Below are 13605 nucleotides of genomic sequence, written 5' to 3'. Positions count from 1 at the left end.
TCAATAAGTCATGGTATAACTCAACTAGTCAGTATGATTATCTCGGCAAAGTTACGTTCACATAACTCGACTTGAAATAGCATATTCATCATACTAATCCATGTGTCTTTTGCACGAAAAGTACAACACTACACTATGCGAATCATGCCAGAAAATTCCATTCGATTAACTTATCTGTAAACAGTTATTTTAACTACGTAGAATAACTCTTCCATCTTTTCAAGTTAAGCAATACTAGGCTACAGAGGAAAACAATGGGAATTGTTGATAATGAATTTAGATTAACATATTGACTTCAGTTGTCTCTAGCTTTAAAAAAATAAACAAAACGGAAAGGAGTTAAAGAAAACAAACTGTACTTCTGTCGCCTCATGCTCTAAGAAGAAGGAATACATTTATTGGGAAATGAAATAAAAAGACATCTCTAATTCAACAATCACAATTTAATTTATCCGCCAATAAAAGGAGAGAGCTGTAGAGGAGAAAAAAACATCTCCAATTTAATTATCTTTCGTTTAAAAAGGCCAAATAAGCAAGAAGTGATTTGCTTATGAAAGCAGGGAAATGACTGAGCCCTTCAAAACGTTTTATTCAATGTATCAAATCGAATCGTGATAGTACGTTATAACAAATGCCATTAATGAAAGCAGTTTGCATCTAGATTGGGGTCTGATGCCATCTTCACGATATGTAATAAACAGTACTCACGGATCAAGCATATTTTTCCTTTCTTTTCCCTTTCTCTCTATTTTCTCTTACTTTGATATCTCCTTTACCGTTTGAGACCATCTACATATCTGTATCTTGACAATGAAGCTCACAATGTCAGTTTTCCGGGCACACATTAAAATACGGATTTCAGACCTCATTTCTTAACTGATTTGGGCATGTTCAAATGTGATTTGTGACGTCACTAATACAATAACCTAATCGATATTGCCATGTTATATAGTGATGAACATCTCCTTTTCAAAAAACTGATATAAAGTTTTCGAGGTTCTTAGTGAGGCTCTAGATAGATGCATGAAATGGGGAAAATGCATAAATACTCATAAATACTTTACCGCCGTCCAAAGGGTATAAAGGCAGAGCCGTATCTTACTGTCAACCATGGATATCTATCACATGGTGAAAGAATTTTTTGTCTATATATCATCTTTTGAAAAAAAGCGAAAATCCCAGTATATTCTATGTGTTCACCAATGTCCTTGGAGACGTAAAGGTGTCACTAACAAAGTGTTCCATAATAAATCTTATTAATCTAGCACGATAATTGATTAAGACATTCATTTGATCTAGATATATGGTAATGAATACATAGGTAGGATTTATTTTTTTAATTTTATCATCAGCCAGTGACATACAGACCCAAATAAGTACAATGGACTAACGCATGTTTGAGGAACTCTAATTTAAGTCCAGGAATGTCTGATTATCATAGCTTTGATTTATTAATAAAAGTTAATTATTTGCATTCCTTTGATACTTAATAGCTCATAATAATTCTATTCTAAGGTATCTAGGCCAGTTTAAATGTCTTCAGATGTGGGTGTTTTTTTAATCATTTAAGGTTCTAGTTAACAAGATTATTCATTTGAAAATAGTTTCTTTGCTTTCATACTTAATGCGACTTTCTAATTGTCTGATTCTTTTTCTTCATATATTTATATTTACATTTCCACTGCAGTCCCACTATGTAAACTTACCAAACGCAGTTGGCAGTCATATAAATAATGAACTTATGACGTTATTATTATTGTGACGTCACAATTGCCGTGCCAGCGATCACGGAAGATGTCTGTTCAAATGGCTGTTTCATCCATGATGATACAAATGATTATTTCATTATTCAATGCCAAATTCCGTAGGATTTCATAATAAAATTGGAATCAAATGTAAATATAAGCAGTAAACGTCTTTCAGTTGGCTTTCATTGCCAAAATGAATGCCGATTGAACAGAGGCAAATTCAACATGAAGCGATAACGCGCTTCATGGAATTTTCCTCTGTTCAGTTGGCATTCATATTGGCTATGAATACCAAATGAAAGACGTTCAATGCTTAAATGACAATTACACAGTGTGCGATGTGTTTGGTGTATGGATGTCTTAATGTGTGTGGAGGCTGTGGTTTATTCGTGTTGCTTCCATTTGTAAATAATTATTTTTTCTTTGTTTTCATACAAAATCTGACTTTCTGATTGGCTAATTCATTTCTGTCAAACCACTATGAAAAAAATCAGAAAACGGTCTGGAAACCGGACGTTATCGTGATGTCACAATAGAAACAATGACGTTGCGTATTGATTTAGAAAATTAATCCCATGGAAAACCAATGGAATCGTACGTGTAAACGTGATCTTATCAAGTAGTGTGGAAAAATAATTATAAGCATTCATGTTACTATCTTTTAATTACATCAGGTTATGATATTATAAAATTGGTTTGCAAACTTTTGTGAGAATCCACTACAGTTTGCAAACAATACCCCAATGAAATTAAAAAATAGAGATATGAAAACTGAATCGTAGGACTCTTGTACTTCTTACAGTGTTTTTCACTGAAGCATGGCGCTAAAGACACCCAAAGGATTGCTAAAAAAATATATATTACAATATCCAATGACTAATCATTGACCAATATGTATTTATATCTAATATTATTTTGTCAGGAAACTATCGCAATTTCCGTTACAAAGTTATCTATTTAATGAAAATCTCGGATATTTGTATGTCTGTTTTTATCTGCCTAACAGACAGACATGTATGCGCCTCCTTTACTTCATCACGTTCCTCTATACCTTTGATTTTTATAAACGACCTTATCATTATCAAATGCCATGTCGTAGTTCTAGGGGTTAAGCATTCGACACACAGTTTTCATTTTGTCATTAATTAAAAAACCATAAACAACTAATGTGATTTGCTTTCAATTTAATTGGATGTCAATAATAAATGTCACATGGTAGTTGGGTTTTTTTTATAAAGCATATGGCTATTAACCTAATGAAGATATATCGTAGCTGAATTTGAGTGTTAATGCAATGAGACGAGAGACTAATATGGAGGCGGATGATAGGTCGACTGGATCATCTGAAATAATGAAAAAGTAGTTTAATTTAAGAAATAAAACATCTCGATGGATCATCATGATATTCATGACTGTTCATAGAAGCATATCATGTATATTAAATCGGATAAATAAAACAGGTCTGCAACTATAAATTTAACATGTATAACATTATGTTTCCCTGTATGGCCTGGTTCCGTTTACTTGAATCGAAAAACATTAACCTTTAAAAATAAAAACTTTGTATTCGCTTATGAACCTTAAGTGAACGTTATTAACTAAAGTCTGTATTTGATTAAGTTGATTTCGGGAAATTGGGGTCTGTCTAGTAACACTTCTAGCATCGAGTAAGTTATCGAGTAAAAACTTTATTTGAATAGATAACCTTTAGAAATAAAAACTTTGTATTCGCTTATGAACCTTAAGTGAACGTTATTAACTACAGTCTGTATTTGATTAAGTTGATTTCGGGAAATTGGGGTCTGTCTAGTAACACTTCTAGCATCGAGTAAGTTATCGAGTAAAACTTATTTGAATAGAAAGTTGGACATGACCAAAGCAACATTTCGAATTCAGCGAAGTTTTCGAGTTGGACAAAAAAAATTCTACTGTATGGCTTGAATACACGAGTTGGACGAGTTCGGGTTTACAAATTTGAATGCATGGCTAGAATACACGAGTTGGACTAGTTTGGGATTTGGACAAGTTCGGGTTTACAAATTCGACTGTATGGCTAGATTACACGAGTTGGACGAGTTCGGGTTTACAAATTCGACTGTATGGCTAGATTACACGAGTTGGACGAGTTCGGGTTTACAAATTCGACTGAATACAATCAGGCTAATTACTTGCCTTAGCCAAATTCTATCCGCTAGACTGTGCTCATAAATGCTATTGCATATTTTCGTAGCGAAGCATAGCGAAGAATACAAAAACTAAGCAGGTAATCCGATGTTTGCATACAATTTTAATGAAGAACCTTTTTCGTATTAAGATCAGAATTTTTAAATGTTTAGCTTACGGAATACAGTCAGTAATATTAAGGTTGTGAAACATCAGTAAAGCTTTGTTATTGGAAGTATGCAAATGAGATCCCTGATTGAATATCAGATTAGAAAAGGTATTTAAATCAAAGCGAGTTGTTAGTGCTTCGGTCACCATTTCTATATATGAATACATATGAGCATGTGTATTTAGATATTAAACACTCTACGAGACAACTGATGAAAAAGTTATTAATGGTCAAGGAAGTGACATTGTCCGTTTTTGAGACGTTTGTGGGATTGGTATATACATTATATATGATAAGCACATCTTAATTCTAATTATATGCGAAGTGTCTGATCAGTCGACTTCAAAAGACAGTAATCCCTCATATTCACCATCAGGCCTATAAGGTAGTATAATACATTACGCAGTCCAAGCCAAGAATAGGAGCGATATATATACTCCAACAGGAAAGGGTTTCAAGACCAGCGCTAACATTACTGTTAAGACTAAAATTCTACAGTTTTTATTACCCAAATTGAGAAGTATTTGTTACTTCATTTATGGTTATGCAAATAGGAAATTATGATAATCTTGGATCTAACACTGTTCTATACTGTCTGAGCAAACCATTGACAGTACGTACTTGATTCTTTTAACTTTGTGTGTTGAATTGAGAAAGAGCTATCTTTCCCACATATGTATTGGCCAGAGAGTGAGAATGTGTCGCCTGTGATAAGAGTTTGTAAAAGCCTTCGACGTACCTAAGCTAGGTCGATAACAGGGGCAGACTCCTGCTCATCATCATCATCATCATCATTGCCCTCGTTGAGTCGTCTGAAAAATAATATGGCATACTTCATTATCATTTTCTCTTTTGGAGGGTAACGTAAATGAAGTCATCAATACATATATATAAATATTGTTTTCAAAAACCAACATAAGATTCCTAACTAAGACAAGCACGATACACGACGGCGTTTTACTTAAACATTATTCCATGATTTCCCGAACACACTATCTAAGCCAATAAACCTGCTTATATAATAGTGGGTTTTTTTCCCTTTTCATTTGCATATTAGGCAATAAGAAAAAGGTGGAAACCTACTATACGATCAGGTTGAGTGATCTAGACCAGATGATACCGTGTTATCTCTATTCTCCCTCCATAGGCGAGGCATTTCAGTATAGCAACACTACAAATCGCTCGCTTTAACCCTTCTGGTCATTTGATTATTGTATACCTATTGCTCTTTATATCATAACATATCCCACTTGCTACTATAACAGACAATAAACTGCAGAAAAATTACAGTTCAATCTAATTTATAAACATTGCTGTTAAAATAATATTAACAACATGCCAATATTTACATACAGAATGCACTCTCTGGTTGATTATTATTTTCGTAATTCAACTAAACAAAATGGTAATATGCTAAAACACACGATAACCAATGAGGTATTAACTATGCAATACGTATTATGTTGATGTGCAATAAATGAAATTGTACAGAAATATACTTCCAGTTTGAACAACTCACTCGGCAAGGCTCTCGACGTGTTCTCGGAGTCTATCGGCATGGCCCCTTAATTCCTGGCCTAATGTTTCAGCGTGTCCTCTCAGTCGTTCTCCTAATTCGTTGAGGTGCGCTCTCGTCTCCTCGTGAGAGTTGAGAATGTGTTCCCTGGCATTACCCAGGTGTTCTTGCACAGCGGAGGCAGCTTCATCGACTGCACCCTGTACGGAGCCCCAAATATTGTCGAAAATTCCTCGTTTCTGTAATGCATTAACAAGTTTCCAAGCTTAGTAATTAGCATTCATAATGTGCTTCTTTGGGTTTTTTTTTTAAAAAGACTCGGAAAAGGTAACATCAAAATATGAACATGAACGCCTATCAAAATAATTAAAATGGCACTTTAAATTTTGTTGAACTTTGAGATGAAGTCAATAAAGAACACTTGCAAAATGTATGAACGCGTTTAACTTTGCAATTTTGTTTTTCTTACCCACTACAGAAAGTTAAGAAGAATTTTGAGTATTGCTTGGATAAGTAATTATATAGTGAAACTTGCCGTTAAGGTCCTGATATGATTTTATTCTCTATTCGATCCTATCAGTTGAAGAGACGCTAGCCCTTATGAATCAGCCTGTCCAATATTCATTTCAACAATCCTTGTTAACTTGCCTGTTTTTAACATTTGCAAAGTATTAGTATAGATGGTTCAACCAGTTTTGCATTTTCTACTTATTGGATATTTTGATACGAGGTTATGTCTTGCGTGTTATTTGATAGGTGCATTGACGAATACCACGTGACACACATCAGAGGACAGATGTCTGCCAATGGACCTCGTTATCCATTAACATTCAATACACGTATTCTGTATTTGCATATTAAAGTTTCGCTCACAATGCAATGAGTGTAGCAATCGGTATCTACCCGTAATGGTCGGTAACCGATATATGCAAAAGCGGAATTTTACGACACAGCTTTAAAGCACAGTTCAATGCAGCGATACAACTGTGTTGTGTAGTGTGTACAGAGTAGAGTAGTCTTTAATTTATTAACCTTACACGTAATTATTTTCGTTGGGAAACTTGTTCTTTAACGATTCTGAAGGTATTGATTTTATTGGGAAATCCGAAAGGTAATCAAAACGTGAAGTTCAGATCTTCTCTGACAGGGAATGAGAACGAATCGACAACGTGAAAAACACCGCGAGAGACATTAGTAATACTTACCTGCCTGGAGGTGTTTTCCTCAAATCTGAAAGGGGTTGCCTCGGCGAAAACCACCGCGAGAGACACCAGGAGTATCACCTTCATGTTCACCATCTTGTTTCTGCAGCAGAAAATTAATGGATTATATAAACGTTAAACTAATAAGTACTACTCAACGATAGTTGCTGAATATGGTATTTCTTTCACTTGAATTAGTATTTTTCAAAAGCTTTACAGAAGACGAGCATTAGAAAGGAATGATTGTATGACATCTATCAGTATCTAATACTTTAAATCACTCCAAATGCCATTAAAAGGCGACTAAATTCAAGACCTCATCTTTTTTTCCAAACGTCTCCCTTGACATGGCCTCACATTTGGCTTGTGATTAATCCCCTCAACCTTGTGAGGTAGGATCTGGGTTCTGTACCCTGGGCGAGGCACACCGTAGTCTGTATAAGTGGTAGCTTCTGATGATCCTATTTAACGCCAGCATATTTGGAGTGGGACGACTGGTTTGTTCGTTGTCAGAATAATGTGATCAGTGAAATAACTTTACATGAGTAAGATTCCCACTATTACATGGAGACACAACATCATCATACCACAGCCTACCAAACACATTGCATACAGGTTGTCCTTAAATATAAATGATTCTAGCTGTAGTGAGTACGGAAGTGATTGTCTCTTATTGGCTCTTATTGTCTCTTACTGAAAGGCAAAATGATAACTTTGAAATGCTTACAGCTAGTATGAATGTAAACATTACATAAAAAATAACACATTCATTTGTAACTGTACATTCGAACAAGGAAACTTATTGAATTCATGTGGATAAAATATAAATACTTACGGTTTATTACAAACTTAATTTTATAACATATTTAGTGGTTCTATCACTTTACTGTAATAGTAATATATTAGTAGGTTGGAAATGTTGGCTTATTACTTTTCCTTAATTTTCCACAAATAAATTGATACCCGAACATACTCTACAAGCCCAAATTACCTATAAATAATTTCGTTACAGAGAACAAGAACAGTTTGAAAGCTGACAACGCGAAAAATACACCTGCGAAAATATTACATTATAATAGTTCACTAGCTATAGGTACTGAATCACAGTAAAACTAGGCTTGGTGACGTGTCCAGTAAGTAGAGGTAAGTATGTTATCGTATAAAGTCTAATGCTATCAGCAGCTTGTTATCTATGTGCTATGTTGTACTAGTTATCCTATTAGTGTCTGTCAGCTAGTGGAAACTGAATTTTTTTTTTTAAATCAGTCAACTAAGATATATCGCACCAAATGGACGTTGTGTTGTCATATCTAAAGTATATTGAGACTAGGACACAGTGCAGTAAGGTACTGATAATAGCTTCGATCTAAGGTTAGTCAGCAAGACCCAAACATGTTTAACATATCGAAGGTAACTTAACAGCGCGAAAAAAAACCCAGAAAAATACGTAAATATATTCTAAAAAATGTTATCTGAATACACATAATGATAGGAGTTACAACGCAGCAGATTTAAAGATAACACAACTTTTATTACTTTTTTTAATTCAAAGCAATTATATCTGTTCATATTCATTTATCGTTACAGACAACGTAACATCGAACACTGAAATAGTCCACGCTCTAATTATTTTATTTTATAAAAATACAAAAAAAATGATGAATGGAATTCGATAGTGGCTTCAGGATATATTGGTTGTTTTATGTGTTTTACATAGTGTTTACAAATAAAAATTTTGACTCGTGTCAAATCTGTTTCAATCATATCACAACTTTAAAGTTTGAGACCCACTACAGCCTTTTAGGGTCAAATAACGTCAGGCTAAAATTACACAGAAAGAAAAAAACTATCTCAATCTTTGAAGTTATTAATCACTCTGCAACATTCTACATTTCTATGATTTAAACAGATTAGACATAAGTCAATTAATTGTTTAAAGCAAAAAGAAAAAGAACAAGAACTCCACAGTTTCATGTAAGAAGCTTAGTGGTCAGACAGTTTCATTCAGATTATATTTTGGAATACTTATGCCATATGTGAACATGGCTTTGGCCAATTTAATCTATTTATATAAACAAAAGCTAGTTATTGAGAGTGCGCCTTATTTGTCTAAATAAGCATCAACATAAAAACATAGTTTACAAGTTGTATATGGAGGAAAACCTTTAAAGTGACCTTCCTTAAAATCACCAAGGCCAACTTGTAGAGATTTTCAAAGAAAAAAGATAAAACATATCTGATGAGTGCGCATTTTTTAATGATCACTACTACATAACATATTCCAGTTTAAAATGACAATTGAATTTAATAGTGTAATGAAATTACAAAAATAAAACCAAAATATAAACTTACCTTCTTACAAAATTCTTTCTCGTCTAACTGAGTATGAAACGTCAGCCAAATAGTTTGTCCTATAAGTACTCGTGAAAATACCTTGACCTTTGACCCAAGGGAAGCTGAGCTCATCCCATATGTAACCGATTTACGTCCTTCGCTCACTTGTGGTTATATATGTGGATAGCAATAGTGATGATAATGATGGATTAGGTGGGTTATCAACAGAATAAGTATGCTGACTGTCGAACGATAGCATTGTTAGCTTGTCTCAGCAAAAAATAAACGTGAACAGTTAATATAATCAGAATAAATTAACATTCAATGCGCTCTTTTCCCAGACGACAAGTTCTTAATAACAAAATAATCGTATTTTTTCATAAAAAGGAGATTCCGTATATGTTATTTACTAAACTGTCACAATATATAATTATTTAAACAAAGGAGAAAGCGTGTGGCGTGTCACAAACGCGCGATCACGTTGTTATTCTCGGTAATCCTAACTAAGAGTCCAAACAGATCAAAGTCCGGGAAATGTGTTGTATATAGATATATTTATGTCGGGACAAAACGATTATAATGTCCTACATTTTACATGTCAACAAGCCCGAGGTCAATGCTCATTAACTATATTGCACATGCGCTAACCGGATGTTGTAAGAAATGTGTATTGTTCAGATAGAACATGCGACTTAAGATGCATACAATTAAGTGATAAAGTGATTAAAAATTGCTGGCGTAAACTGTTTTCTGAAGCGTTTACATCCTTTTTAGAAATAAAGACAAGTGCAAACACTTGGGCTATTATTTGATGACGTCAGAAAAACGAAATACTAAAAATAAGTAGTTCAATAAGTATAACGCTGTTTGACAATATACCAGGTGTAGTCCTGTGTATCTGACTTTCGATATTCTCTTAACCGCTACTGTTGGTGTAAATTTCACTATCCATCGATAACTATGGTTAATTTGGGGCAGTCATAATGATAAGTTTATGGTAAAGAGATATCTTGCCGGTTGTGGAAAAGTCAACTCTTGATTTACAATAATGTACAGTTTGGAATGCAAGGGAAAATGACAATGGTTTCACACTGTAATGAATTACTAAATAGTAGAACATCATCCTTATTGTAAGTAGAAGTCTGGTTGGTTCAACTTTTGGGGAACGGCAAATCGTGACAGGGACACATGTGATAAATAAGTGTTGAATAAGAGAATGTTGATTGTCGTTTAAGCATTGATGTCACTATTTTTTATCGGGGTGTGAAAGATATTTTGTTTGCAAACTGTGTAAATCATAAAAATCATTAAAAGTTGTCCTGTATGATGCCTAGATGTCATACATGTTTTGTTTGTAAATGCCCCGTGCGGGACCTTGATTGGTTTAATAAAAATTGTCTAGTGTCTATTGTTGGTGGCGCCATATTGGGTAAAAGGGAAAGTCAGTATTGTGTGGAATGAGGAGTAGTCGTACTCCACGTGTGGTGAAAATGTACACATGTAAACTTCATGAGAAAGAAAAGAAACTGATTGATCTATGTAGTAAGCTGTAGTATCTATTTTACCTGGCCATTGAGTGATCAGCCGAGTTCATCTGACAGGGAATATTGCAATCCTTACTTGGATCATTCTCTAAATGGTGTGTCGACAATGGGTGATCAGTCTTATGGCCTCCAACGACTTCGCAAGCCAAGGGTATTCAGTCCGATGCCCTCCGTTGCAGGGAGAGCATCGGCTGAATACCCTTGGCTAGCGAAGTTGGTCCTCCAACTACTATCTTATCTTCTCATCCATAACGGAAAACACGTTCATGCTGCTACTTGTGTGAGCCATGTTCTTTGATGGTCTGTTTTCGAGTACTTCCCTGGATACTAAGGGTTCCATACACCTTATAACATCAAGTTGATGAAGCCCCGAGATTCACAATTCTATAGGAAGCCAGCATGTTCTATAACACTGTTTTGCATATACTGCATGGCTGTATTTCTCTCGTGGTCATGTTTGTTTGTTTGTTTGGTTTTTGTTGTTTTTTTTTTTGTTTTTTTTTTTTTTTTTTTTTTTTTATTTAACGGCCCATCGAAAATAAAAACAAACCAAAATTGCTGTTGTGATTACTGGGTCTGGGGAATGACATTGGAACAAGGAACACTATACTAACTACAATGGCGTGCATGCAATTAAAAATAAATTAGGATATCAGCCTAGACACCAGAGAATACACTGACCCTTGTTGTTTTGTATGGTGGAGAAAAATCACAAAGGAAAACGTTTGTTTGTTTGTTTGTATGATTAATTAACGTCCTATTAACAGCTATGGTCATGTAAGGACGGTCTCCCATGTATGTGGCGTGCTGCGTGTATGTTGTGCGAGGTGCGTGTTTTGGGAGACTGTGGTATGTTCATGATGTGTCTTCTTGTATAGTGGAACTGTTTCCCTTTTTATAGTGCTATATCACTGAAGACACCAAGCAACACACCCCACCACCGTCCCATTGCGGGAACAGCAAACCCGACAGACATCGCTTCCAACCGGATCCAACCGCACACTAAAGTGATTGGTCTACGCCACATGTTGGAATTATTCTGAAGATTTCTGTCAGCGCAATAGCGATCATGACTACCAAGCCACTCTCGGAAAAATGAAGATCTTGAAGTAACACTTGTGATGAATAAAAAATATTAAAAATGCCACTTTTAATGAAAAGTTGGTTTAATGGTTCTACAGATGAAGACGTGAAAATCTGAATTTTTCATAGTGACTGGTGAAGGAGGTCCTGATGGTACCATGTGGTTAAAAGGAAAATTTTGTTAGTGTCACATATATATAAAGTCGAGTCTTGTGGTGTCACTTGAAGTGAAGAGCCTAGGGTAAACACAGTGGCCGCTTCTGATCTACGAGAAAATCTTTAATTGCATTAGGCCAAAAAAAATGTCTGTTTAGGGCTACAGTGTACATTGGCAAAAAAATAGGGTCGGTCGGGAGGATTTAAAAAAGAATAGTGTCTTTCACTCAAAAATGATGGCCGGAACCGGAGTCTGGGATCGAAATCCCGATTTTTCATTTTTTTGGATCGAAATCCCGACTTTTTTTTTTAAATCGTAGAAAAGTGGGGGGAAAATAAGGTCGGGGTAAAAAATTTGGGTCGGTCGGGTAACCCTAAACAGTTAGCTTTTCATGTAATGATGCGGGATTATTGACTGTATCATACATGGTACCACTTTTAGCAAATAAGAAATATTGTTTTGGTTTGGTTATATTATCGTCCTATTGACAGCCATGGCCAATTCAGGACGTGTCAGATGATGGAAGAAAGCCAGAATATTAGAACAAGAGTTACAAGAGTTATCTTGGCGCCCTACAAAGAATGATCTATATTCGACAATGGAAAGAGGGATTACTTCAGCTATAAAAACCATCATGTTGCCTGATTGGACCTAAAATGCAATATGCAAACTTGGTCCCCACATATGAAATTTCAGACAGATCCTTCCGGGTTTTTTTCATGAGAAATAGCGGTATCAAACGCCATATATCAAAATCCAAGATGGCTGCCAGTCCACCATCTTGTTGACTCATCCGTCTCAAAATGCAATATGCACAGCTAGGGCGCTAGGACAACCTACATATGAAATTTGAGACGGATATTTCCAAAACTTTTAGAGAAATAGCCGTTAGAAACTTCCACTATCAAAATCCAAGATGGCTGCCAGTCCGCCATCTTGTTGACCGATTTGTCCCAAAATGCAATATGCAATACTAGGGCCGTAGAGGAACCTAAATATGAAATTTGAGACAGATCCCTTGAGTAATTTCTGGGTAGTAGCGGTAACAAACTTCAAATATCAAAATATAAGAGACTGGCTGTCGGCCATTTTGTTGACAGTCGATCCCAAAATGCAATATACACAACTAGGACCATAGGGGAACATGCATATACAATTTGAGAAAGATCCCTTTTAAAAGTTCTTTCTGAAATATAGTCCTAACATGAATTGATGATGATGATAATGGTGGTGGTGGGCTTTGCAACTGTCCAACATGGAATTTGAACTTGTGACCCTGAGGTGGAAGAACATCTTAATCACTCAGACACATGTCACCTTTCGTCTTCTTTTTCTGTGGTGGTGGTGCTAGGGGGGAGGGGGGTTATAGTATAAAAATAATGAACATTTTCTTTCATTTTTCAAATAAATTTTATTGTATTGTCACTTAAATTTAAAACAAAATTTTCAGTGTTAACACTGAACAACAGATTGTGATTGACATAATAACAAATGTACATTAAACACGAGTATAGCTCCCTTAGCTATGTACTACATGTGTAAAGAGTGATTTAAACAAGCTCACGTTTACATTACATAGTGTATGGCAGGACGCTCAGGCATGCTTCATTATGTGGAAATGATACAAATATCAACTATTATGTTTTAAAAGTTCATATTTCACAAATATCTTATATATCTTATGCTTAC

At 35.1% G+C, this 13605-nt stretch overlaps 1 protein-coding gene across 1 annotated transcript; it reads right to left on the bottom strand.

Moving 5' to 3' along the window:
* Positions 1-2915: 2915 nt before the first annotated feature.
* Positions 2916-9295, bottom strand: LOC138334881 (uncharacterized). The gene is made up of 5 exons (XM_069283708.1): positions 9151-9295; positions 6802-6901; positions 5600-5835; positions 4820-4892; positions 2916-3091 (listed from the first exon to the last, which is right to left on the bottom strand). The coding sequence occupies exons 2-4, from the start codon at positions 6892-6894 to the stop codon at positions 4820-4822; spliced, it is 402 nt and encodes a 133-aa protein (XP_069139809.1). The 5' UTR covers positions 6895-6901; positions 9151-9295; the 3' UTR covers positions 2916-3091.
* Between the last annotated feature and the right edge of the window lie 4310 nt (positions 9296-13605).

Source organism: Argopecten irradians, chromosome 11 (genome assembly GCF_041381155.1).
Source record: "Argopecten irradians isolate NY chromosome 11, Ai_NY, whole genome shotgun sequence".
Lineage (NCBI taxonomy): Eukaryota > Metazoa > Mollusca > Bivalvia > Pectinida > Pectinidae > Argopecten > Argopecten irradians.
Note: the sequence above shows the minus strand (reverse complement) of the source record. Positions and strands in the feature narration are given on the sequence as shown.